The 20,083-nt window shown below is 37.3% G+C and overlaps 1 protein-coding gene across 2 annotated transcripts in view; it reads left to right on the forward strand.

The window, feature by feature from the left end:
- The first annotated feature begins 1,437 nt into the window (after positions 1–1,437).
- LOC139123132 (vesicle transport through interaction with t-SNAREs homolog 1A-like) overlaps positions 1,438–20,083 on the forward strand; it is a 28,652-nt gene continuing 10,006 nt past the window's right edge. For both annotated transcript variants that reach the window (XM_070689148.1, XM_070689147.1), the window contains exons 1-5: positions 1,438–1,573; positions 3,106–3,164; positions 5,023–5,133; positions 8,860–8,946; positions 15,677–15,761. In XM_070689148.1, coding sequence (XP_070545249.1) covers positions 1,477–1,573; positions 3,106–3,164; positions 5,023–5,133; positions 8,860–8,946; positions 15,677–15,761 — 439 coding nt within the window. In that variant the 5' untranslated portion in view covers positions 1,438–1,476. The remainder of the gene's footprint in view (positions 1,574–3,105; positions 3,165–5,022; positions 5,134–8,859; positions 8,947–15,676; positions 15,762–20,083) is intronic.

Genomic DNA, 20,083 nt, shown 5'->3' on the forward strand with positions numbered 1-20,083 from the left:
GTTTGGTTGAAAGAAATTGAGGGGAGATTCAGCGCAATTTCCCAAGATGTAGCCTACTTCTAGCTGCTCGCACGGTTTTGCGTTGTCCTGGGTTGCCTAGAGGGCATCTCGTCACAGGGAAGCCAGGAAAAAACAAACAAACAAGCATGCAAACAAACAAAAAAATAAAATAAATAAATAAAATATAACAAACATACAAATACATAAATAATAAACAAAATATAGACAAACATAAACGCTTATTTGCCATTTGGTCTTGAAAGCTAGCCTCTTTTTGAATTTAAGTTTCAAAACTTCTTATTCCGAGTCTGAGAAAGTTTCAAGAAATGACAATATTTGCTTTAATATGATGATGTTCTGATACTGCCTTTCTTTCAGGTCACAAGTTTATCACGAAATGTTAAAGTTGACCGCCTACTTTATCCCTTGATGAGTTAAACACGGTAGCTCATTAGGCAGTGTTTACAGACCAGCAGTGACAGCAGTGTGTGGTCAGTGATCAGGGTTTCCAGTTAAAGATCAGGAGACCGTTGATAAAAAAATACAGTTCTTATTGAAAATATTACATATATCATCAAAACTTGAAGATACCGGTACGAACATATTGATCACATTCGTGAAGGTCCCGGCCCGGTGGTCACTACTTAGGCCTCAGGCAGGGTCATGCTGTGCTTTGAGGGACTATGCTTTAGGTTACATTTGAACCTCCTCTGTGAAATCAAATTGATCCTTCTTTACAACATGAATAAGCATTTTGCAGCTTGTAGGCAGCTTTTTTTAAAACTTTCCAAGCGGAGAGCCGATATCAAATTCTTCATCCTTTCATGTTTTGAACTACAATATTGTCCTGAAAGAAACAAGGAGCCATAGTACGTTTTGGCCAATAAACTACTTTTCATGTACCTATGTATCTGTACACTTACTGGGTGAATATCTAACCGATAGCCGTTCAGGCTATCTTGGGTTTTTCCTTTCTCCAGGAATTTAAAGTTTAATGGAAATCAGCCCAATAGTTACGCTGTATTGAATTTGTAGCATGTGTATAATTAGGCTGTATTGAATTTTGCAGCGCATACTTTGTTCTTTTCTGCAATTTCCAAATACTATCAACAACAACAACAACAACAACAAACAACAACGAATTTACTGAGTCCAAATATATTTTTATTTTTCTTCATTTTTAAATTATTAAATCATCATCATCATCATCATCATCATCATCATCGGAGATCGAGGCCCCTGTGCTTCAAACATTATAGAGAAATTTAAAACCTTAGAGAAATTTTAAACAGTAGAGAGAAATTTCAAACAGTAGAGAAATTTTAAACTGTAGTGAGAAATTTTATACAGTGCGGAGGATTGTCGTTTTCGTCCACGGTATATACTCCTGAAACTCTTATCCTCGCATCGCGCATGTCGCGTAGCCGCTCACTGGAGGTGGCAAAACCTCGAACGATCAAACCCAATATCACAAACATGGCGTCGTCGCTGCTCGATAGTTACGAACACCAATTCGCCGGTTTAACGGCTGAAATCACAACAAAAATTGGAAAAATACCAAATTTATCAGGGGGTAAGTAAGAAAAAGATAATATCGTTTGTTTCTTTATTTTTTATTTTAGCACGAGTAGTATTTCCGTGATGAGTTGGTGATTCAGTGTCTGTCAAGCGTGATCATGAAGACTAGTACCGAACGGAAGGGCGAGTGACGTATTAGACTACCTGTATGGTATTGGGAAAATAAAGTCTTCAATCATGCCATGGCAATCATGCTGCCTACAAGGAGCCTGCCCGTTCGAATGGTCGTCTGGGAGTGTGGTTCCCGGAGTAGCTGAAGTATTATCCAAGATCTCATAACTTCTGACAGATCGTATTAGAACTGATATGCTTGCGTGGCTGTGTGCCAGTATGGGCCTGTGAAGTCGAAGCCATAATATCACTGTACAGTACTATGGTTGTTGTGATCATTGAACGTGTGTACGTGTCATACCAGGTGCGCACTACCTGAACACACCTGCAGTGGGCAACTACCGGGGCCGGAATGTGTCGTCTGATAGGGGTTATTTACTGACTGGATATTTTAGAGATTGGGAACGTTCAATATTATAATTGGCGGAGAAACAGGCGCCCGAGTATTCAGTGTTTATAGACGTTCGAGAAGGACCTGTCCATGGATGGATGTACTATTTTTTGTACATCCATGGTGTCTATGGTTTAGCATTGATGTACCATAGAGCTCTGTTTCTAGCTTCATGGATGTACAAAAGAGCTTACGATGTTACTGTAAACTAGACCATAGACAGTAGAAGTTTGACCATAGAGTCTCATTTTTGCTGTCCATGGAGGTACTTGCAAACCTCGATTTACTGTCTATCAGTATGCCTAGACCACAGTCGGGGCGACTTGTGGTTTGATACACAATAAGCCCTTAAGTATTAGAAAGATAGGTAGTTTTGAAACTAAGTGGCCACTATGTACACGTATTGCCCCATTCAGAGACTGATTTCCCCCAAGAAAAGGCACAATGTTTTCAATAAAACAGCACTGTTGGCCTCCACTCTTTGTCAAAACTCATACCTGCTATCTTCTTTGCATCAAAACGTATTTTTTGGGGTGCAATTTTATAGTGGACCTGTGCTGTTTCAACTGAAACACTGTTTTCAAGCCACATCTGCCACACACTCGAAAGTAGGCTATCTACTGTCAGTCTGCAATCAGTTGAAAAATTGAGATTTTGGTATGTGTGGCCTAAGAGCGATTGCTTTGTGTTTATAGCGGTCGGTTCAAATCACGAACGGTCATTGATTCCCAACCATCAACGCTCAAATTTCCTAAAAACTCATCTTCAGTCGCGTTAGAATTTGAATAGAGTTTGATCGGCAGCAGCTTTGCACTGACCACTTGGCAGTCTGTCTGCGTTTTTGTGGCCAGAAAAAACTAAAAAGTGGCATTTTCTGGAGCGTATGCCTGCGTGTTGCCTGTTTGGTGTCAACTTACACAATGAATGCCGCCATAGCTTCGTGCCCTTTTAAAGGGAGGCTCCGCCTTTAAGTTACTAAATATCTATATGCTAATGAGAGTTTTACTTTATTACACAAATTACAGGTGAGAAACGATCCATGATTAGCTCTGTTGAAAAAAGCCTGGATGAGGCACATGAATTGGTAAGCATCTCACCATTCACTGTATATGTTGTGTGCTTTAACCTTTGTCCTTCCAAGGTCATGTGTCACCATCAGGTCAAGTTTGTTAAAACCAGTAAGGCATAACATGTCCCGTATGTTGCATTTTAACCCTTTCACCACCATGGTTTGGCTCACACCCATTGTTATTAATGGTGAGTGTGGACCTGTTTACACGGAATTAGAGGTGAACAGATTAACAAGAACTTGAACATTTGAAGACCCATGACAACACACAGTCAGGGCTAGAAGACATTGGTCTTGCATCCAAAAGTCCAGCAGTTTCTTTTTTTGGACAACCTTTTTTGAAAAGCAGTGGTCCAATTTGGACCATCACAAAATCTAACTTGTGACGGCCTTGTTTGAAAATGATTATACTCGGTTATAGAACCTGCCACTCTGAATTTGTTGTGAAAAGATCAATGGCTAACAGTGTTGATATGGCCACTGCTATCTGTCACTCATTTAGTATGATTTTGTCAAACATGGCTTAGCAGATACCCATACAGTGTACAAGTAAAGCCAGCAGGTGCCAGGGTTCCATGAATCTATCATCAATATCATAAGTGACGTTTGCATCACTGTTGGGTAGCGTCAATGAATGCAAGATTTGATACAAGCAATCCTCATAAATTACACCGATGATCAAAAGATGCCACACATGTTTTTGCTTTACTGAATCTCCTGAGATTTAATTCATGGCAAAGTTGATAGTATTTGGCAATGGACAAGGTCAATGACGATGTGCCGAACTTCTTTCAACATTAAAAATATAAGCAGTTCAGATCTCTGTAAGTTTGGATGTATCTGAGTTTAAAAAGCGAGTGAAGTGCAAAGTCTGGAGGGAAATGCAAGTTCCAGTACTTGTATTAGCCCAGTAAACAAAACAAATGAGATGATGGGATATCAATAAACGATAAGCAAGACAGTGCTGCTCCATCTAAAAAAAACCCAAAATGGTCAAAAAATTCTTGAAGAATTGGATGACCAGTCAACCAAAGCTGATGTACAATGACCGAAACAAACTGATGCACTCATTTAATACTGTCAGAGACTCTAATAGTAAACCTTTGTCATATTTGATATTGGACTGATCACCATATTTGATATTGGACCATATTTTCAGTTAAAAAAAATGAATTCAAGCCCTGACATAGATTACTGTAAACATGATTTTTTACTTGAAAACCTGCTCCTTAACTTACAATGCCAAATAGATGAGTGTACATAATATTTATAGATTTGACTCAATAGTGCTTTTTACTGACTAGGCAGATGGGAATGTAATACTGCCTGGCAGGATATGGTTGATTCCAGACCTACCGGTGTATCCATGAACTTGTGACATTGTTTATTTTGTATGCTTGAAAAGCCGTTGATAGAATTTAAACTTTTCATCCCAATTTTCCTGTGTTAAAGTCCAGCTTTAGCATTGGAGTGATACCAAGTTCTTGTGGTGAAAGGGTTAAGTACTTGGCAAGTTTTTGAAATATTAAATGTACATCATGTATGCACCAAGATCCCTGTGTTTTCAGAAACAGCATATTGCATACCAGTATTCTCAATAACAACAGAATTTATTACAAGGAATACCCAGTATTCTCAGTCACAGTATAGGATACCAGCGCATTATAAATTATTTGATCGATTGATTGACTGATTGAGTATAATCTATAATTGTAAATCAAACGTCAACAAATGCAAAACAAAGTTTTTGCAACCAAATCAATAGTTTTAAGCATGTAAACAAAGTAGGAAAATAATATTATGGTCTGAAAATTCAAAGTTGTTGAAAGTTTTTTTTAACAGCAAGCTTCTTCTGTCAATATTTCATTCACAGCTTGAGCAAATGGATTTAGAAATCCGAGAAATTCCTTCCAAAGACAGACAAAGATTCAGCAACAGGTTGAAGAGTTACCAATCAGAATTGACCAAGTTAGAAAAAGATTTTGTAAGTATTTGGAAATTCTTTTATTGATCTATATTAACTTTGCTCTGCTTTGAACAGTGACATCAAAGTGGGTTTTAGATGTTTGATCAGCCTCAATGCTCTAAATTCAGTTTTTCAGCAAAAATACATGATACCTGCCCCAAACAAACATGGCCAAAACATCTGTAGCAAAATTAAATACATGAACTGCAGGGAACATACAGATTTGCATTTTTGCCATTAAACAGGTTGCAGGGTTGTTCCAGAAAGGGATTTTTAGAGATGGACCATGTTATGTAAATTGGTCACCCATCTTTTTCCAAACTGTGGGGAATACTGTGTTGTGTTCAGTAGAGCAAGCATGAATCTCTACGTGTCTATGAGTGATATCAAGTATGTTTCTAGAGATGTATTTTCTGTTTTTCCATCAATCATATTATCTTCCAACTTCAGTCGTACTTCACAAAAGATAACAATGAAGATGTCAGTAAAATAATGTGATTTGTTAAGATAGACATGTGATTTGTTAAGGTAGACATAAAGATTGGTACACTGAAGATGAGAATGCTTTCCTTGAAGAGGAAATCATTTTGGACATCAGTGAACCATTGATTATCGGAACGTTGATTATTTCTCTGAACTGGCTCTGCAGCCCCCAACATTTCTATGTTTGCTTCATTTTCATGATGCAGCATGATTGTAATCCCATTTCTAACTTCTGTTGAGTTTTATAGTTTCAAATAAATGCATTACAATACTTGTCTTGTAGAAAATATGATTAATGTAGTGAAAAGAGACTATTGTTCCAGTCCTCTGATGGCATGAGATTTGATCAAATCGGGACACCTGGACTATCGATTTCAAATATTGTCTCATTCCTACCTCCATGCTCTGATAAGACCCAGCTGGACAGTCTTTAGAACTCTAATGAAATCTGTGGCTGTAACCCCTGTAATGTGTGAACATTAAAGCCACAATAGCTGTGAATGTGTAATAAACTGATCTCACAATATCCTGAGTTTTCCAAGAGTTTTCTTTGGATAAGACCCATTAAAGACTGAAAAAGTGTATAAACACTGTCATTAGTGTTGAAAGTGGCATGTAAATTCAAACGTTTTAACATCATTTTAGATTTCCAGCCATTTTCAAAAACTAATCATGTGACAGAGAAAGTAAAGATTACAACAACAAAATGTTGGCCGTCATGTGCTGAGCATTCAAGTAAATGGCATCATGCTTGTTTCTTGTATGATCACGATGTGTATGTGCAGGAAATTTCTGTGGGAGCGGCATTTTATGAGTGCAGCACCCATTTATTATTTTAACCTGTTAAAACATGTAGGCACAGTCCAAATCAGTGAGCAGTGATACTTCTATACACATCCTTCTTTAGTATATTTACATGAACCAACTTTGTTTTTAAAATAATAATAATGAAAAATAAAGCATAAAATTTGCATCTATTTGGGCTTTAAAATGAACAAACTAAGGACTCATTGCAAGTCATGAAGAGGTGTGAAAATTCCTTTCATAATGAAAGCAACATCAGATGAAAATCTCAAATATTTGAGAATGATTGATTACTGCTTCCCACCTCACAATAATTACTATTATGTCTACATCATTGCCAAGTCACTGATCACTACTAACCACCTCACAGTAATGACTATTGTGTTTACATCATTGCCAAGTCACTGATCACTACTTACCACCTCACAGTACTGACTATTGTGTTTACATCATTGCCAAGTCACTGATCACTACTTACCACCTCACAGTAATGACTATTGTGTTTACATCATTGCCAAGTCACTGATCACTACTTACCACCTCACAGTAATGACTATTGTGTTTACATCATTGCCAAGTCACTGATCACTACTTACCACCTCACAGTAATGACTATTGTGTTTACATCATTGCCAAGTCACTGATCACTACTTACCACCTCACAGTAATGACTATTGTGTTTACATCATTGCCAAGTCACTGATCACAACTTACCACCTCACAGTAATGACTATTGTGTTTACATCATTGCCAAGTCACTGATCACTACTTACCACCTCACAGTAATGACTATTGTGTTTACATCATTGCCAAGTCACTGATCACTACTTACCACCCTCACAGTAATGACTATTGTGCTTACATCATTGCCAAGTCACTGATCACTACTTCCCACCTCACAGTAATGACTATTGTGTTTACATCATTGCCAAGTCACTGATCACTACTTCCCACCTCACAGTAATGACTATTGTGTTTACATCATTGCCAAGTCACTGATCACTACTAACCACCTCACAGTAATGACTATTGTGTTTACATCATTGCCAAGTCACTGATCACTACTTACCAACTCACAGTAATGACTATTGTGTTTACATCATTGCCAAGTCACTGATCACTACTTACCACCTCACAGTAATGACTATTGTGTTTACATCATTGCCAAGTCACTGATCACTACTAACCACCTCACAGTAATGACTATTGTGTTTACATCATTGCCAAGTCACTGATCACTACTTACCACCTCACAGTACTGACTATTGTGTTTACATCATTGCCAAGTCACTGATCACTACTTACCACCTCACAGTAATGACTATTGTGTTTACATCATTGCCAAGTCACTGATCACTACTAACCACCTCACAGTAATGACTATTGTGTTTACATCATTGCCAAGTCACTGATCACTACTTACCACCTCACAGTAATGACTATTATGTCTACATCATTGCCAAGTCACTGATCACTACTTACCACCTCACAGTAATGACTATTGTGTTTACATCATTGCCAAGTCACTGATCACTACTTACCACCTCACAGTAATGACTATTGTGTTTACATCATTGCCAAGTCACTGATCATACTTACCACCTCACAGTAATGACTATTGTGTTTACATCATTGCCAAGTCACTGATCACTACTTACCACCTCACAGTAATGACTATTATGTCTACATCATTGCCAAGTCACTGATCACTACTTACCACCTCACAGTAATGACTATTATGTTTACATCATTGCCAAGTCACTGATCACTACTTACCACCTCACAGTAATGACTATTGTGTTACATCATTGCCAAGTCACTGATCACTACTTACCACCTCACAGTAATGACTATTGTGTTTACATCATTGCCAAGTCACTGATCACTACTTACCACCTCCACAGTAATGACTATTGTGTTTACATCATTGCCAAGTCACTGATCACTACTTACCACCTCACAGTAATGACTATTGTGTTTACATCATTGCCAAGTCACTGATCACTACTTACCACCTCACAGTAATGACTATTGTGTTTACATCATTGCCAAGTCACTGATCACTACTTACCACCTCACAGTAATGACTATTGTGCTTACATCATTGCCAAGTCACTGATCACTACTTACCACCTCACAGTAATGACTATTGTGTTTACATCATTGCCAAGTCACTGATCACTACTTACCACCTCACAGTAATGACTATTGTGTTTACATCATTGCCAAGTCACTGATCACTACTAACCACCTCACAGTAATGACTATTGTGTTTACATCATTGCCAAGTCACTGATCACTACTTACAACCTCACAGTAATGACATCTTATGAAGTGTGCTACATGTGTTTTACACTTGTACATTTCAGATAACAGAAAGTGAATCACAATTTCCCTCATATCCATACAAATCCCTTGAGCCACCCCTGACCATCCCTTTCATTTCATTCTTTTCAGAAACGTTCTCGAATAGCATACAGTGATTTACAGCACACAAGAGAAGAACTTTTAGGAGGAGATGATGTCACAACGTCTGAAGATCAGGTAAGAATTAAACAGATTGGATTAAGGAACTATGCGCCTTGAAGCTCAAAGACTTAAACTTTTGCTCAAACTTACCTGAAGGAAACTATTCGCTGTCAAAATCAAGAATAAAATTAAGGGGTCCTGATGCAAATTTGGTACTGGAAAAACAAAGTATCTCAAATTTATCATCAGTTATAATTCGAAATGGCTGCCATAGCTGTATTACCAGTAACTCTATTGGCGGGAAAAAATTAAATTTTTGATTTAAAAAGATAAGATGATGAAAACTTTTATTCCAAATGAATCCACACAATTAAACCACAAAAACATTCCAAAAAATTTGATGGTCCAGATATAGTCTCAGAGGTGCATTCTTGCAATTGAAGAAAAATTTTTATGGTTGGGGTGAACTCGAGTAGGTTAGGTTACTGGAAGCACAATCTCTAAGGTCTCGGTATAAGTACGGAACAAAATCAGTAGTAATACTCTCATATCCGACACATGCCATTAATCCTGGAACTTTTTTTTTACCTTCTCGTGTCTATTTATAGACAGAGAAGGTATTAGAGTTGAAAACCAATATGCTGCTGTCAAGAACTTCCGTCTGTCAAGACTTCCGTCTGTCAAGATCCGTTGACGTCATGCCATTGTGATGGGTCATATCATAAACTTGTGGGGGTGTTCATGGCTCAGGTTGAGGTGTGGGAGAACGATTTTGAGCTATGACAAAAATCAAAAGGACTTAGCGGCATAGCCACAGTGTTAAGCCTTTCTCCAAGGTTTCTTAGTTGACTACAATCTATTACAGACTACTGAGCTGACGTTAGGGGTACTCACTTTGTGTTTGCTCACTCTGTGAGCGCTAGTGTTTGGTACTGAGTTGCATGGATATCCCCTCATGGCCTCACGTGATCTGGGCCTGTTGCATAATCTGCGGAGATGATCATATGCCTCCGAGTCTGAAAACTGTCATTGTGTAAGCCTGTCGGCATTTTCCTTGCATTTTTTCTGATTTAATTTTGCAAATATCGGCGAGTACCTCAATATTTCAAGATAACCCTTTCTTCCCAATCGTTTCCTGGAGTTTCAGAGTCATATGAACGAAAATGAGTGAAAGTTTTAGACAGGAAAATCGGACGTCGGCCATGTTCAATGTTTACAGTACAATCAGAAGTTTACGTGGAGGAAATTAACCAATAAACACAGGAGTGTTCATGATGCCCGCCCTCTAGAGGCAGACCCTCCTATATGAAGTACCACATTTGATGCTTGTGGAAAGCTTGACCACACAATGGAGCTCGAGCATTTAAACTTTTAGAAAATGACAAACTGAATAAGATGGTATTCAGAAAATGTCAAATACTGAGGAAAAATGCGCAAATATTCAAAATAAACAGGTTAACTGATTGGTCAGCTATAAAAAACAATGAAAATGTTTATGATCAAAAGTTTTTGAGATGCGCACATTTTAACAAATACAGAAATTATTAACATTATAAATATAAGACCAAACTATTTTTTCAGGGATGGGACAGGTTGGAAATGAGGGGTGAGAGACAAAGGCACTCCTATTGCTGCATGTGGATGCAGCCACACCATTTCATTTACAGCATACTTATTCACTGTGTTGTGTTCAAGTTCCATATTGTACTGACTGTCATACAAGGATAACATAAGCAAATCAAATCAAATTAGAAAAGGATCAATGCTGTTGTGTGGATTTTGCTGAACATGGCTGATATTTCGCCCTATATATTTGGTATCCAGCAAAGGCATATTTTGATGTAAAGTCAAAATTAACACTACATTGCTGACAATATATTTTACCGTTTCTGCATGAATTTTTCTTTTTTAAATTATAGTATATTAGTACTTCAAACAGATTAACAATTATCGTGATGTCAACCCATAATTTTACATCACAAAGACTGTAATTCTGCCAATTTTTTTGTTTTTCAGTCATTTTATAAATTTTGCACTGCACAAGATGATTGAACAAATTGCAATGTTTGAATTTGTAAACTCAAAGAATAAAAATCCTTTGGTCACAAATTAAATTATTTTTTGAAAAGAAATTTACTCTTAAACACTTTTAGCATATATTCTTTACACTGTCATGTATTTCAAGGAAAATATGCCTATTAAAACAGTAATTTCTTCACTTTCAATTTTTTTTCAATACTATGACAATTATCAGCCATGAGGTTATACAAACACAAGACCAGATAAGCGTTTTTCATCATTTCCACAGGACTCTTTGGAAAATCCATTAAAAACAGTTAAAAGTGACTGGAAATGATCACTTGGTATACATTTAATTTACAGATGCCAGGTTGTGTATTTCACATGCACTCACGTCAGTAAGGAAGTGCGTCATTACTATTTTGGACTGTTAATTCTTATTTCTGAATTGTTAACTTTTTTTCCACATTGAACTATCTTTAGGCAGTTTATACTGTAGCTTAGAATTTTTTTGATTGATGTATTTAATCATCTTTTGGGTTCTTTGGGTCCATATCCCACCTCATGCCCCTACATCATCAACTATTTACCAACAACTCCATGCCAACAACCAATTACCTGACCTGGCCACACATTAGAGAAGGTACAGCGTCATTGACGGTATTTTTAATAAAACTATGTGAATCAATGTATGATGTAGTAGCCATGAAAGCTCAGTTATCTGTAGTGGGTGATGCTACCAATGTATCTTCATGTCATTAAAAGGTCAACTCGCCTCAAGCTTTTGATGACCCGCATAGACAAAGCCTACTCAGCTACAGATAACTGCACTTTCACAGCTACTGATTTAGAAGACAACAAAATTCCACTTAATATTGTACAAAATGAAAACTGCCACTTCAAGGTAAATTCTGCAAAGTCTTGCAGCAAGTGTTCATCCATAACTATCCCGAAACAATCAAAAAAACCTTGAACATACAAGTTACTCACTTGATCCTGTGCAGAAAACAGTGATGTGTCACGAAGTCAGGAATCCAAGAGGACACACTTGGACACATATTGAATGCAGCATTTGTCATTCATGAACTCATTAGCTCACGTGTGTCACACATGTGGGCTTATGGTTCAGTGATGTCTGTGTGTGTTTGTGTGTGTCTGTCTGTCTGTCTCTCTGTCTCTCTGTCTCTCTGTGTCCCTCTGTATACACGATATATCAAGAACGGCTGGACAGATTTCAACCAAATTTTGTACATAGCTTCAGATATCAAATGGCAAGAACTTATTAGATTTTCGTGGGTTTGGTATGCATATTCATGAAGTTATATCAGTTTTAATTTTTCTGTTACATGGTTGTCTATGGGATGCATGATGAACATAGTGTTATATATCAAGATTTACTGCACTTAATATGATGAAACTTGCCATATAAATTGTAATATGCAAGAAATTATAGTATTTGGAGCATCATGCCAATTAAATGCTAATTTGAATATTGTAATTAGTGAAATTGGTTTACCAATATTGATAAAACCTACAGATATTGAAGTGACAGACATTTGACTTTGCTGTGAGACATTCAGCAGAGCCATGTTAATTAACAGCTCGCAGTGTTGATGGTATAATCTGAACCAGTGATGGAAAGGACTGCTGAGTACTGAATGCCGGATTTTTCATGCCTTTGTCACCTCAGTCCTTTTTTTTTCGAAAAAGATAAATTTGTGGTGAAAGAAGCTAGTGATAGTGCCATCATATGGTGGAGTGTGAATATGTTAGTGAAACGATAGTTTGACCATATCGACCATTTGAAGTACCATGTTTATATATGGAGTATGACTGGATTCATACTACAAGACAAACAAGAGGAAAAAATTAATTGAAAGTTATGCAGATGATACGACTCTATACGTGAGAAATGTAGAAAGCATTACACAGTCCTTGAAAATATTTAACAAATATGGAAAAGCAACACGTACAAAACTGAGCAAGAAGAAATCCAAAGATTTATTGGCTGGGAGTTTTAAAAACCACACTGATTCAGTGGAAGGGATCAATTTTTCGAACAAGGTTTAACAGATCTTGGGAGTTGGGTTTGGAAACAGCTACACATCCAGAGAAAACTGGAAAACAGTGATGGAGAAATTTACGAACTGCCTTAAGATCTGGAATACTGGAAGTCTGTCCTTTAAAGGCAGGGCAATATGCTGACTGCATCAAAATTATGGTACCTGGCATCATTTGATCACGTACCTAAGGAAATTATTAATGAAGCAAATAGTAAATTATGGAATTTTATTTGGAGAGGCAAACGAGAAGTTATAAAAAGGGGCATTTTCATTCAAAGATATGATGACTGTGGCAAAAAGTTGTCGATATTGAAGAAAAAATTAATGCACTCCAATTAAAATGGCTTGTGAAATTATTTGAGAAAAATCCAGATAAAGAGACCCCTAAATGGGCCAGCTTATCAAAGTATTTCATAGCAAATTTTGACAATAAACTGAATAGTGATTATCACTATCTCCATCTCAATGTCAAAGCCAAAAACAATCGTACCCCAATGGTGTATGGGAATATGTGAAATACCTGGAAGTCACTTAGACTTACAAGAGTGAATATTTACCAACATCAAAACAGAATCTTCTTAGTGAAGTTCTGCGGTATAATGACAATATTAAAAATGTTGGAAGTGTCCTCCTTTATGAAAGTTGCACTATAATTTTAATGCATTCACAGTTATGTAGATCTGTTTTATTGAGAATTTGTTGAAATAAATTTACCTTTTTTTTAAAGAAAAGGAGTGTGACTTGACAGAGACTTTGAATATTAACTGGAATAACTATAAAAAGTCCTTGTTCCAGCTTTTAAATTCAGACAAAATTGTCAGCAATGTGGTAAATGACCTAAACTGGAAGATATATCATAGAGGTTTAGTCACAGAAAGTTTGGCAAAAATCTTCAAAGTTAGTGATGGGAAATGCCACATCTGTGGGGACGAAGAGACCATTGAACATGCAATTTTTGATTGGAGATATGCAAACAAAACTATGGGATATTGTTCTTAACAAAAGAGCATGGACTACATGAAGACACTGACTTGAAAAAAAAAATGGCAATAACTGGAGCAGACATTGATGATTCAATCTCAGAAATAATACATTGTATTACTTCTTATGTTAAATACACTATTTGGAATATATGGAACTCTGAGGTTTTTGATAAGATAAAAGTTACAATCAATGCATATCTGATTCAGCCAAAGATTGACAGAAACTGACCATAACTTCTGCAGCTGCTCACATGAAGGTTGACTTTCTACTCCACTACCATTTTTAGGTATCGCTCTTACACAAACAAATCCATACTGTACCCCTCTTCTACAAAAGCATTTCCAGGAAAATTTATATAATGAATAGTAGGGCAACACTCACAAACCTAATAGCATCTATACTGTATCAAACCAAAGGAGCAATTTCTCCAAACATTCTGTAATCAACTTTTATCATCAATTATGCGTTTTCAGATCAGACTATTTTTATTCTGAAAACATATTAGCATATTGATCTTACAGAAATCTTTCTGTACTATGCGACGACATTTAAGAATGAAACTCATCAGCCACTAATTACCATATCCTGTAATTAATCACAAAAATTAATGAAACTAGCTAATTATGCTTATGTCACATTTCACTCTATGATAAAGACTTGTTGAACTAAATAACAGCCCTGACTCACTACTACACATGTGAGCATGTTCAGTTCATATCTGGTATTATGACTATTCTCAGCAGCCAGTGCGTATCTGTCTGACTTATTGGAGTCAGGTTGTAATTTTTGGAGGCGTTTAGAGTCTTATTGACCTTAAAATAGCTGAAGCAAAATCTTCCCACTATTATATATGTGTCCACACTATCATTTATGTCCCCATACCATCATCATCTATGTCCCCACTCTATTATGTTTGTCTCCACTCTATCATTTATGTCCCCACTCTTTCATGTATGTCCCCACTCTATCATCTATGTCCCCACTCTATCATGTTTGTCCCCACTCTATCATTATTGTCCCCACTCTTTCATGTTTGTCCCCACTCTTTCATCAATGTCCCCACTCTATCATTTATGTCCCCACTCTTTCATGTTTGTCCCCACTCTTTCATGTTTGTCCCCACTCTATCATGTTTGTCCCCACTCTATCATCTATGTCCCCACTCTATCATGTTTGTCCCCACTCTATCATGTATGTCCCCACTCTTTCATGTTTGTCCCCACTCTTTCATGTATGTCCCCACTCTATCATCTATGTCCCCACTCTATCATGTTTGTCCCCACTCTATCATGTATGTCCCCACTCTTTCATCAATGTCCCCACTCTATCATCTATGTCCCCACTCTATCATGTATGTCCCCACTCTATCATCTATGTCCCCACTCTATCATGTTTGTCCCCACTCTATCATGTATGTCCCCACTCTTTCATGTTTGTCCCCACTCTTTCATGTATGTCCCCACTCTATCATCTATGTCCCCACTCTTTCATCTATGTCCCCACTCTATCATGTATGTCCCCACTCTATCATGTATGTCCCCACTCTATCATCTATGTCCCCACTCTATCATGTATGTCCCCACTCTATCATGTATGTCCCCACTCTTTCATGTATGTCCCAACGCTATCCTTGTCCTCTGACAAGGATAGCAATAATTGAAATAACACTCACAAACCTAATACATTGAAATAATTCTTCAGTCAAAACAATTCAGGGATTATTTTTGTTTTCTTTTTAGAGAGCAAGGCTTTTAGACAACACAGAAAAACTTGACCGGACAAATAGACGACTGGAACATGGGTATAGGATTGCAGTGGAAACAGGTAAGTTTGCATGTTCTTTAGAATTTCTTAAACTGAGAAATAGTTGCGGGAATATACATAAAGTGTTCTCACTTGCTGCTAATCTTCCCTATTTGTAAAAATGTGTCATATTTTTGCTGCTTTTTTCCTACCGATGGAAATACTATAATTTTTCAATCATATGGTTTCGAATGAAACAAGTGTGCTATCACACCTTAGTTTCTGTTGAGTGAAAATTTTCTGGAATTAGCAAATATGGAATAGTACCCTCCAGCAACCTATTTATCATTCAAAAACTGAGAAAATCTCCCAAGAGAAGCAGTCAGCCCTGATTTGGGTTACTGCCAGGTATATGTAGAGAGCTCAAACTACAAAGCACAAACTCTACTCTTACAGCCTCAGTAGCTGTATCTTTTCGCATGTTGCTTTACCAAAAACTTACCATCAAATCTTTGGAGAGATGTCTTTTCTTCCCATTATAAGGCAGCTGTCCACTTTTACGATGATCTGTTTTCAAATTTGACTGTTGCCATCAAATGTGTATTTGCACCCAACTATCACCTGAAAGGATTTTTCTATGAATTTTACTGTGTAATCAATTAAATTCGTTAGTTATGAGTTTTCATAATGGTTGTGATGCATTATATGTCTATAGAACCTATAGTATGGATATTTATCAGGCGTCTTTTCATCTCTGTCTGTATGTACCGGTATGTATGTACCGGTACATATGTACTGTATAAATGTGTGTGAGGATTTCCATCCACTCAAATATCTTGAGTACTTACAAACTTGATATTTGGTGTGTAGATGCATCAAAGCTAGATTCTTTTAATGATATTGTCAAAAATATGAAAATGAGCAAACAAATCTCATATTTGAAAAAAATCTTCATAACCTCAGATAAAACAGGTGTATTTTTTGCTGTAGAGGTCCCTAGGGCTAATCTTATGCAGATTTGTTCAAAACTGGTGAAATAAGCATGTTTATTGTTTGAAGGCATTTTTTGTTCTTTGGACAGACTGAGCAACAGACTGCAGTGATGGCTTTGTGTATGCCATATGCAGTGTGCCATACGCCATAGACAGAGATATCTGAACAACCCTTTGGTGTAGCTCCTCTCTGTCAGCGACAAGGAGATTATCAAATAGGTGGTTGTCCGTTGTCATCTTGTCTGTTGTCCAACATCTCTTGTCTGTCGTCTGTCAAGGTTTTGCATTCCAAGGTTCTTCTCTGAAACTGAAGGTCTGATTGGTTTGAAACTTGATATGCAGCTTGCTTTTATGTGTAGCTTCCTAGGGGTGGCCTGACTCAGATTTGTCGAAAATACATATATGATTAACTTGCATACTTATACGTTTGGGGCAATGTTTGCCGGTTCTGGTCAAACAAAATGTTGAGCTATGGTTAATTAGTCCCCGCGGACGAAGTCCGGCGGGGACTTATAGATTGGGTCCCGTCCGTGTGTCCGTCCGTCCGTCCGTCCGTCCGTCCGTCCGTCCGTCATCAACAGTTTCTCAGACACTGCCAAACCAATTTTGTTCAAACTTGGCACAAAGGCATAGCACTATGACCTACAGATGCACATCGATTTATTTTGCGATACGATCCAATATGGCCGCCAGGCGGCCATTTTATTACAATTTTTTCATGTACGGAGCCATAACTCAGACATGTTTCAACCGATTTTATTCAAAGTTGGTACAAGGACATTGACCAATGTCATAGATATGCATGTCAATTTGTTTTGTGATATGATCCAATATGGCTGCCAGGCAGCCATTTTATTATGATTTTTTCATGTACAGAGCCATAACTCAGGCATGTTTCAACCGATTTTATTCAAAGTTGGTACAAGGACAATGACCAATGTCATACATATGCACATTGATTTGTTTTGTGATACGATCCAATATGGCCGCCCGGCGGCCATTTTGTTTCGATTTTTTCATGTACAGTGCCATAACTCAGGCATATCTCAACCGATTTTATTCAAACTTGGTACAAGGACATTGACCTATGTCATATATATGCGTGTCAATTTGTTTTGTGATACGATCCAATATGGCCACCAGGCGGCCATTTTATTACGATTTTTTCATGTACAGCGCCATAACTCAGACATGTTTCAACAGATTTTATTCAAAGTTTGTACAAGGACATTGACCAATGTCATATATATGCATGTGGATTTGTTTTGTGATATGATCCAATATGGCCGCCAGGTGGCCATTTTGTTATGATTTTTTCGTGTACAAAGCCATAATTCAGGCATATCTCAACTGATTTTATTCAAAGTTGGTACAAGGACATTGACCTATGTTATACTTATGCATATTGAATTGTTTTGTGATACGATCCAATATGGCCGCCTTGTGGCCATTTTTTTACGACTTTCCATGTCCTGAACAATAACTCCGACATGTATCAAGCAAATTCATTCAAAGTTGGTACAAGGACATTTACTTATAGTATACATAAGTACATTGATTTGTTTCTCGATATGGTCTGATATGGCCAAATGGTAGCAATTTTGTTATGTTTTTTTCATGTCGAGAGCCATAACTCTAGCAAGTCTCAACTGATTTTATTCAAAGTTTGTACCTGGACATTGACTTATGTAATACATATACGTGTTGATTTTTAAAACAGTAAGATCAAATATCGCTGCCTGGCGGCAAATTTGTTACGATTTTCTCATGTACTGAGCCATAACTGAGACATACCGGTATTTCCACCAGTATCATTCAAAGTTGGTACAAGGACATTGACCTATTTCATACATGCTCGTCAGTTGTTTCACGTCATGTAGCAGTATCATGTCAATTATTGAAGTTTCATAATTAGGTTGATATGTCAGAAATACTGCATCAAATTTCATGAAACTTTGTACAGATGTTAAGCTCACATTGCTTTAACAGTGAAAAAGACATTTATCAGTGTCATTTTAATTAATTTGTAATTGCATATGTAATGAACTTTCCTAATTAGAGTGATATATCCACAAATACAACGTCAAATTTGATGAAACTTGATACAGATGTTGATCTCATAGTGTTGTAAATACTACATTAAACTTTATGAAATATGGTACCGGTTATCTATTAGTGTTAGGATAGAATGAAAAATGTTTTGCAACATCCTGTCAACTAATTCCCAGTTGACTCATTTAATGACCTTTAGGATAGTGGCCTACATTGGTTTTATGTTTTTCATCACCATGGAACTCATTCTTGGCCATTGAGTGCCATCTGTATCAAAGTATTTTTATCACAGAACCTGTAATCAAAGTACCCATTAGCAAGCGGGGACTGGGTCATCAACGATGACTTGTTGTTACTAATTTTAGTAATCAAGCAAAGTGTGCCACCAATGATGTATGCAAATGATCACTAGTTTGACTCTATCCCATGCAAAAAAATAATCTACAACATATTCAGAAATAAGCTGTCGATATTCAAATATGTTGATCCCTACCTGTGATATCGCAGCGGTGCTAGTTGCGTCTATTGAACATGCTCAGGTCAAGGGTCACTCCCACAGTACCGCTGCGAGCCAACCCATAGGCTTTTTTTGGTAATTTACTATGACACTGATCAGTGTCACTGATTTAGCTCACAAAATAATGACAATGTTCTCCCAGGATTTTTGAGAAGAGGGTGAAGACGTGGTGCGAAGCACCACAAGCGACCGCGTAAGCGGTCGCGGGGGGAGGTCAGGAGGGGGGTGTCCCCCTCCTGCCGTTGGAGCTTTGAAAAACAGCGATTAAAATGGTGTTATTTGGTGGCACTTGGGGAGTACTTTTTTCAGATTTTTTTCGTATAAAAAACTCAAAGGAAAGGAGATCTGAGACAGTGTACCATAAACAGTTCACTGATTTCAATTATGAAGATTTCATTTTTTGAAAACGAAAACGTAGCGAGAGACATACATTTATTCATCGATGTCAAAATTATCACCATAACACTCAGGTTTGGGGAGCATTTTTTCAGATTTTTTTCGTACAAAAAACTCAAAGGAAAAGAGATCTGAAACAGTGTTCCATAACTTTTATTACAAACGAAAACATAGCGAGTCTACAGACATACATTTATTCATCGATGGCAAAATTATCACCATAACACTCACGTGTTCTCATCCTGATACAAGTCCGACCGAGCCTAAAATTAGGTTGTTTTGCTTTTGGAAGGAATACACAAACGAAATTCTAACCTCCTATAAAAACTTCAGTGTACTCTGCTGTCCTCAGTTGGTTACCCTCCAGCTCCTTGCCATGTTTACTCAGCTAAGTCGGTTACCTAATGCACGGTCCCTATGGAGGGACTGTGGCTAACGTGACGTTA

The sequence above is a fragment of the Ptychodera flava genome, chromosome 22 (genome assembly GCF_041260155.1).
Source record: "Ptychodera flava strain L36383 chromosome 22, AS_Pfla_20210202, whole genome shotgun sequence".
NCBI classification, from domain to species: Eukaryota; Metazoa; Hemichordata; class Enteropneusta; family Ptychoderidae; genus Ptychodera; species Ptychodera flava.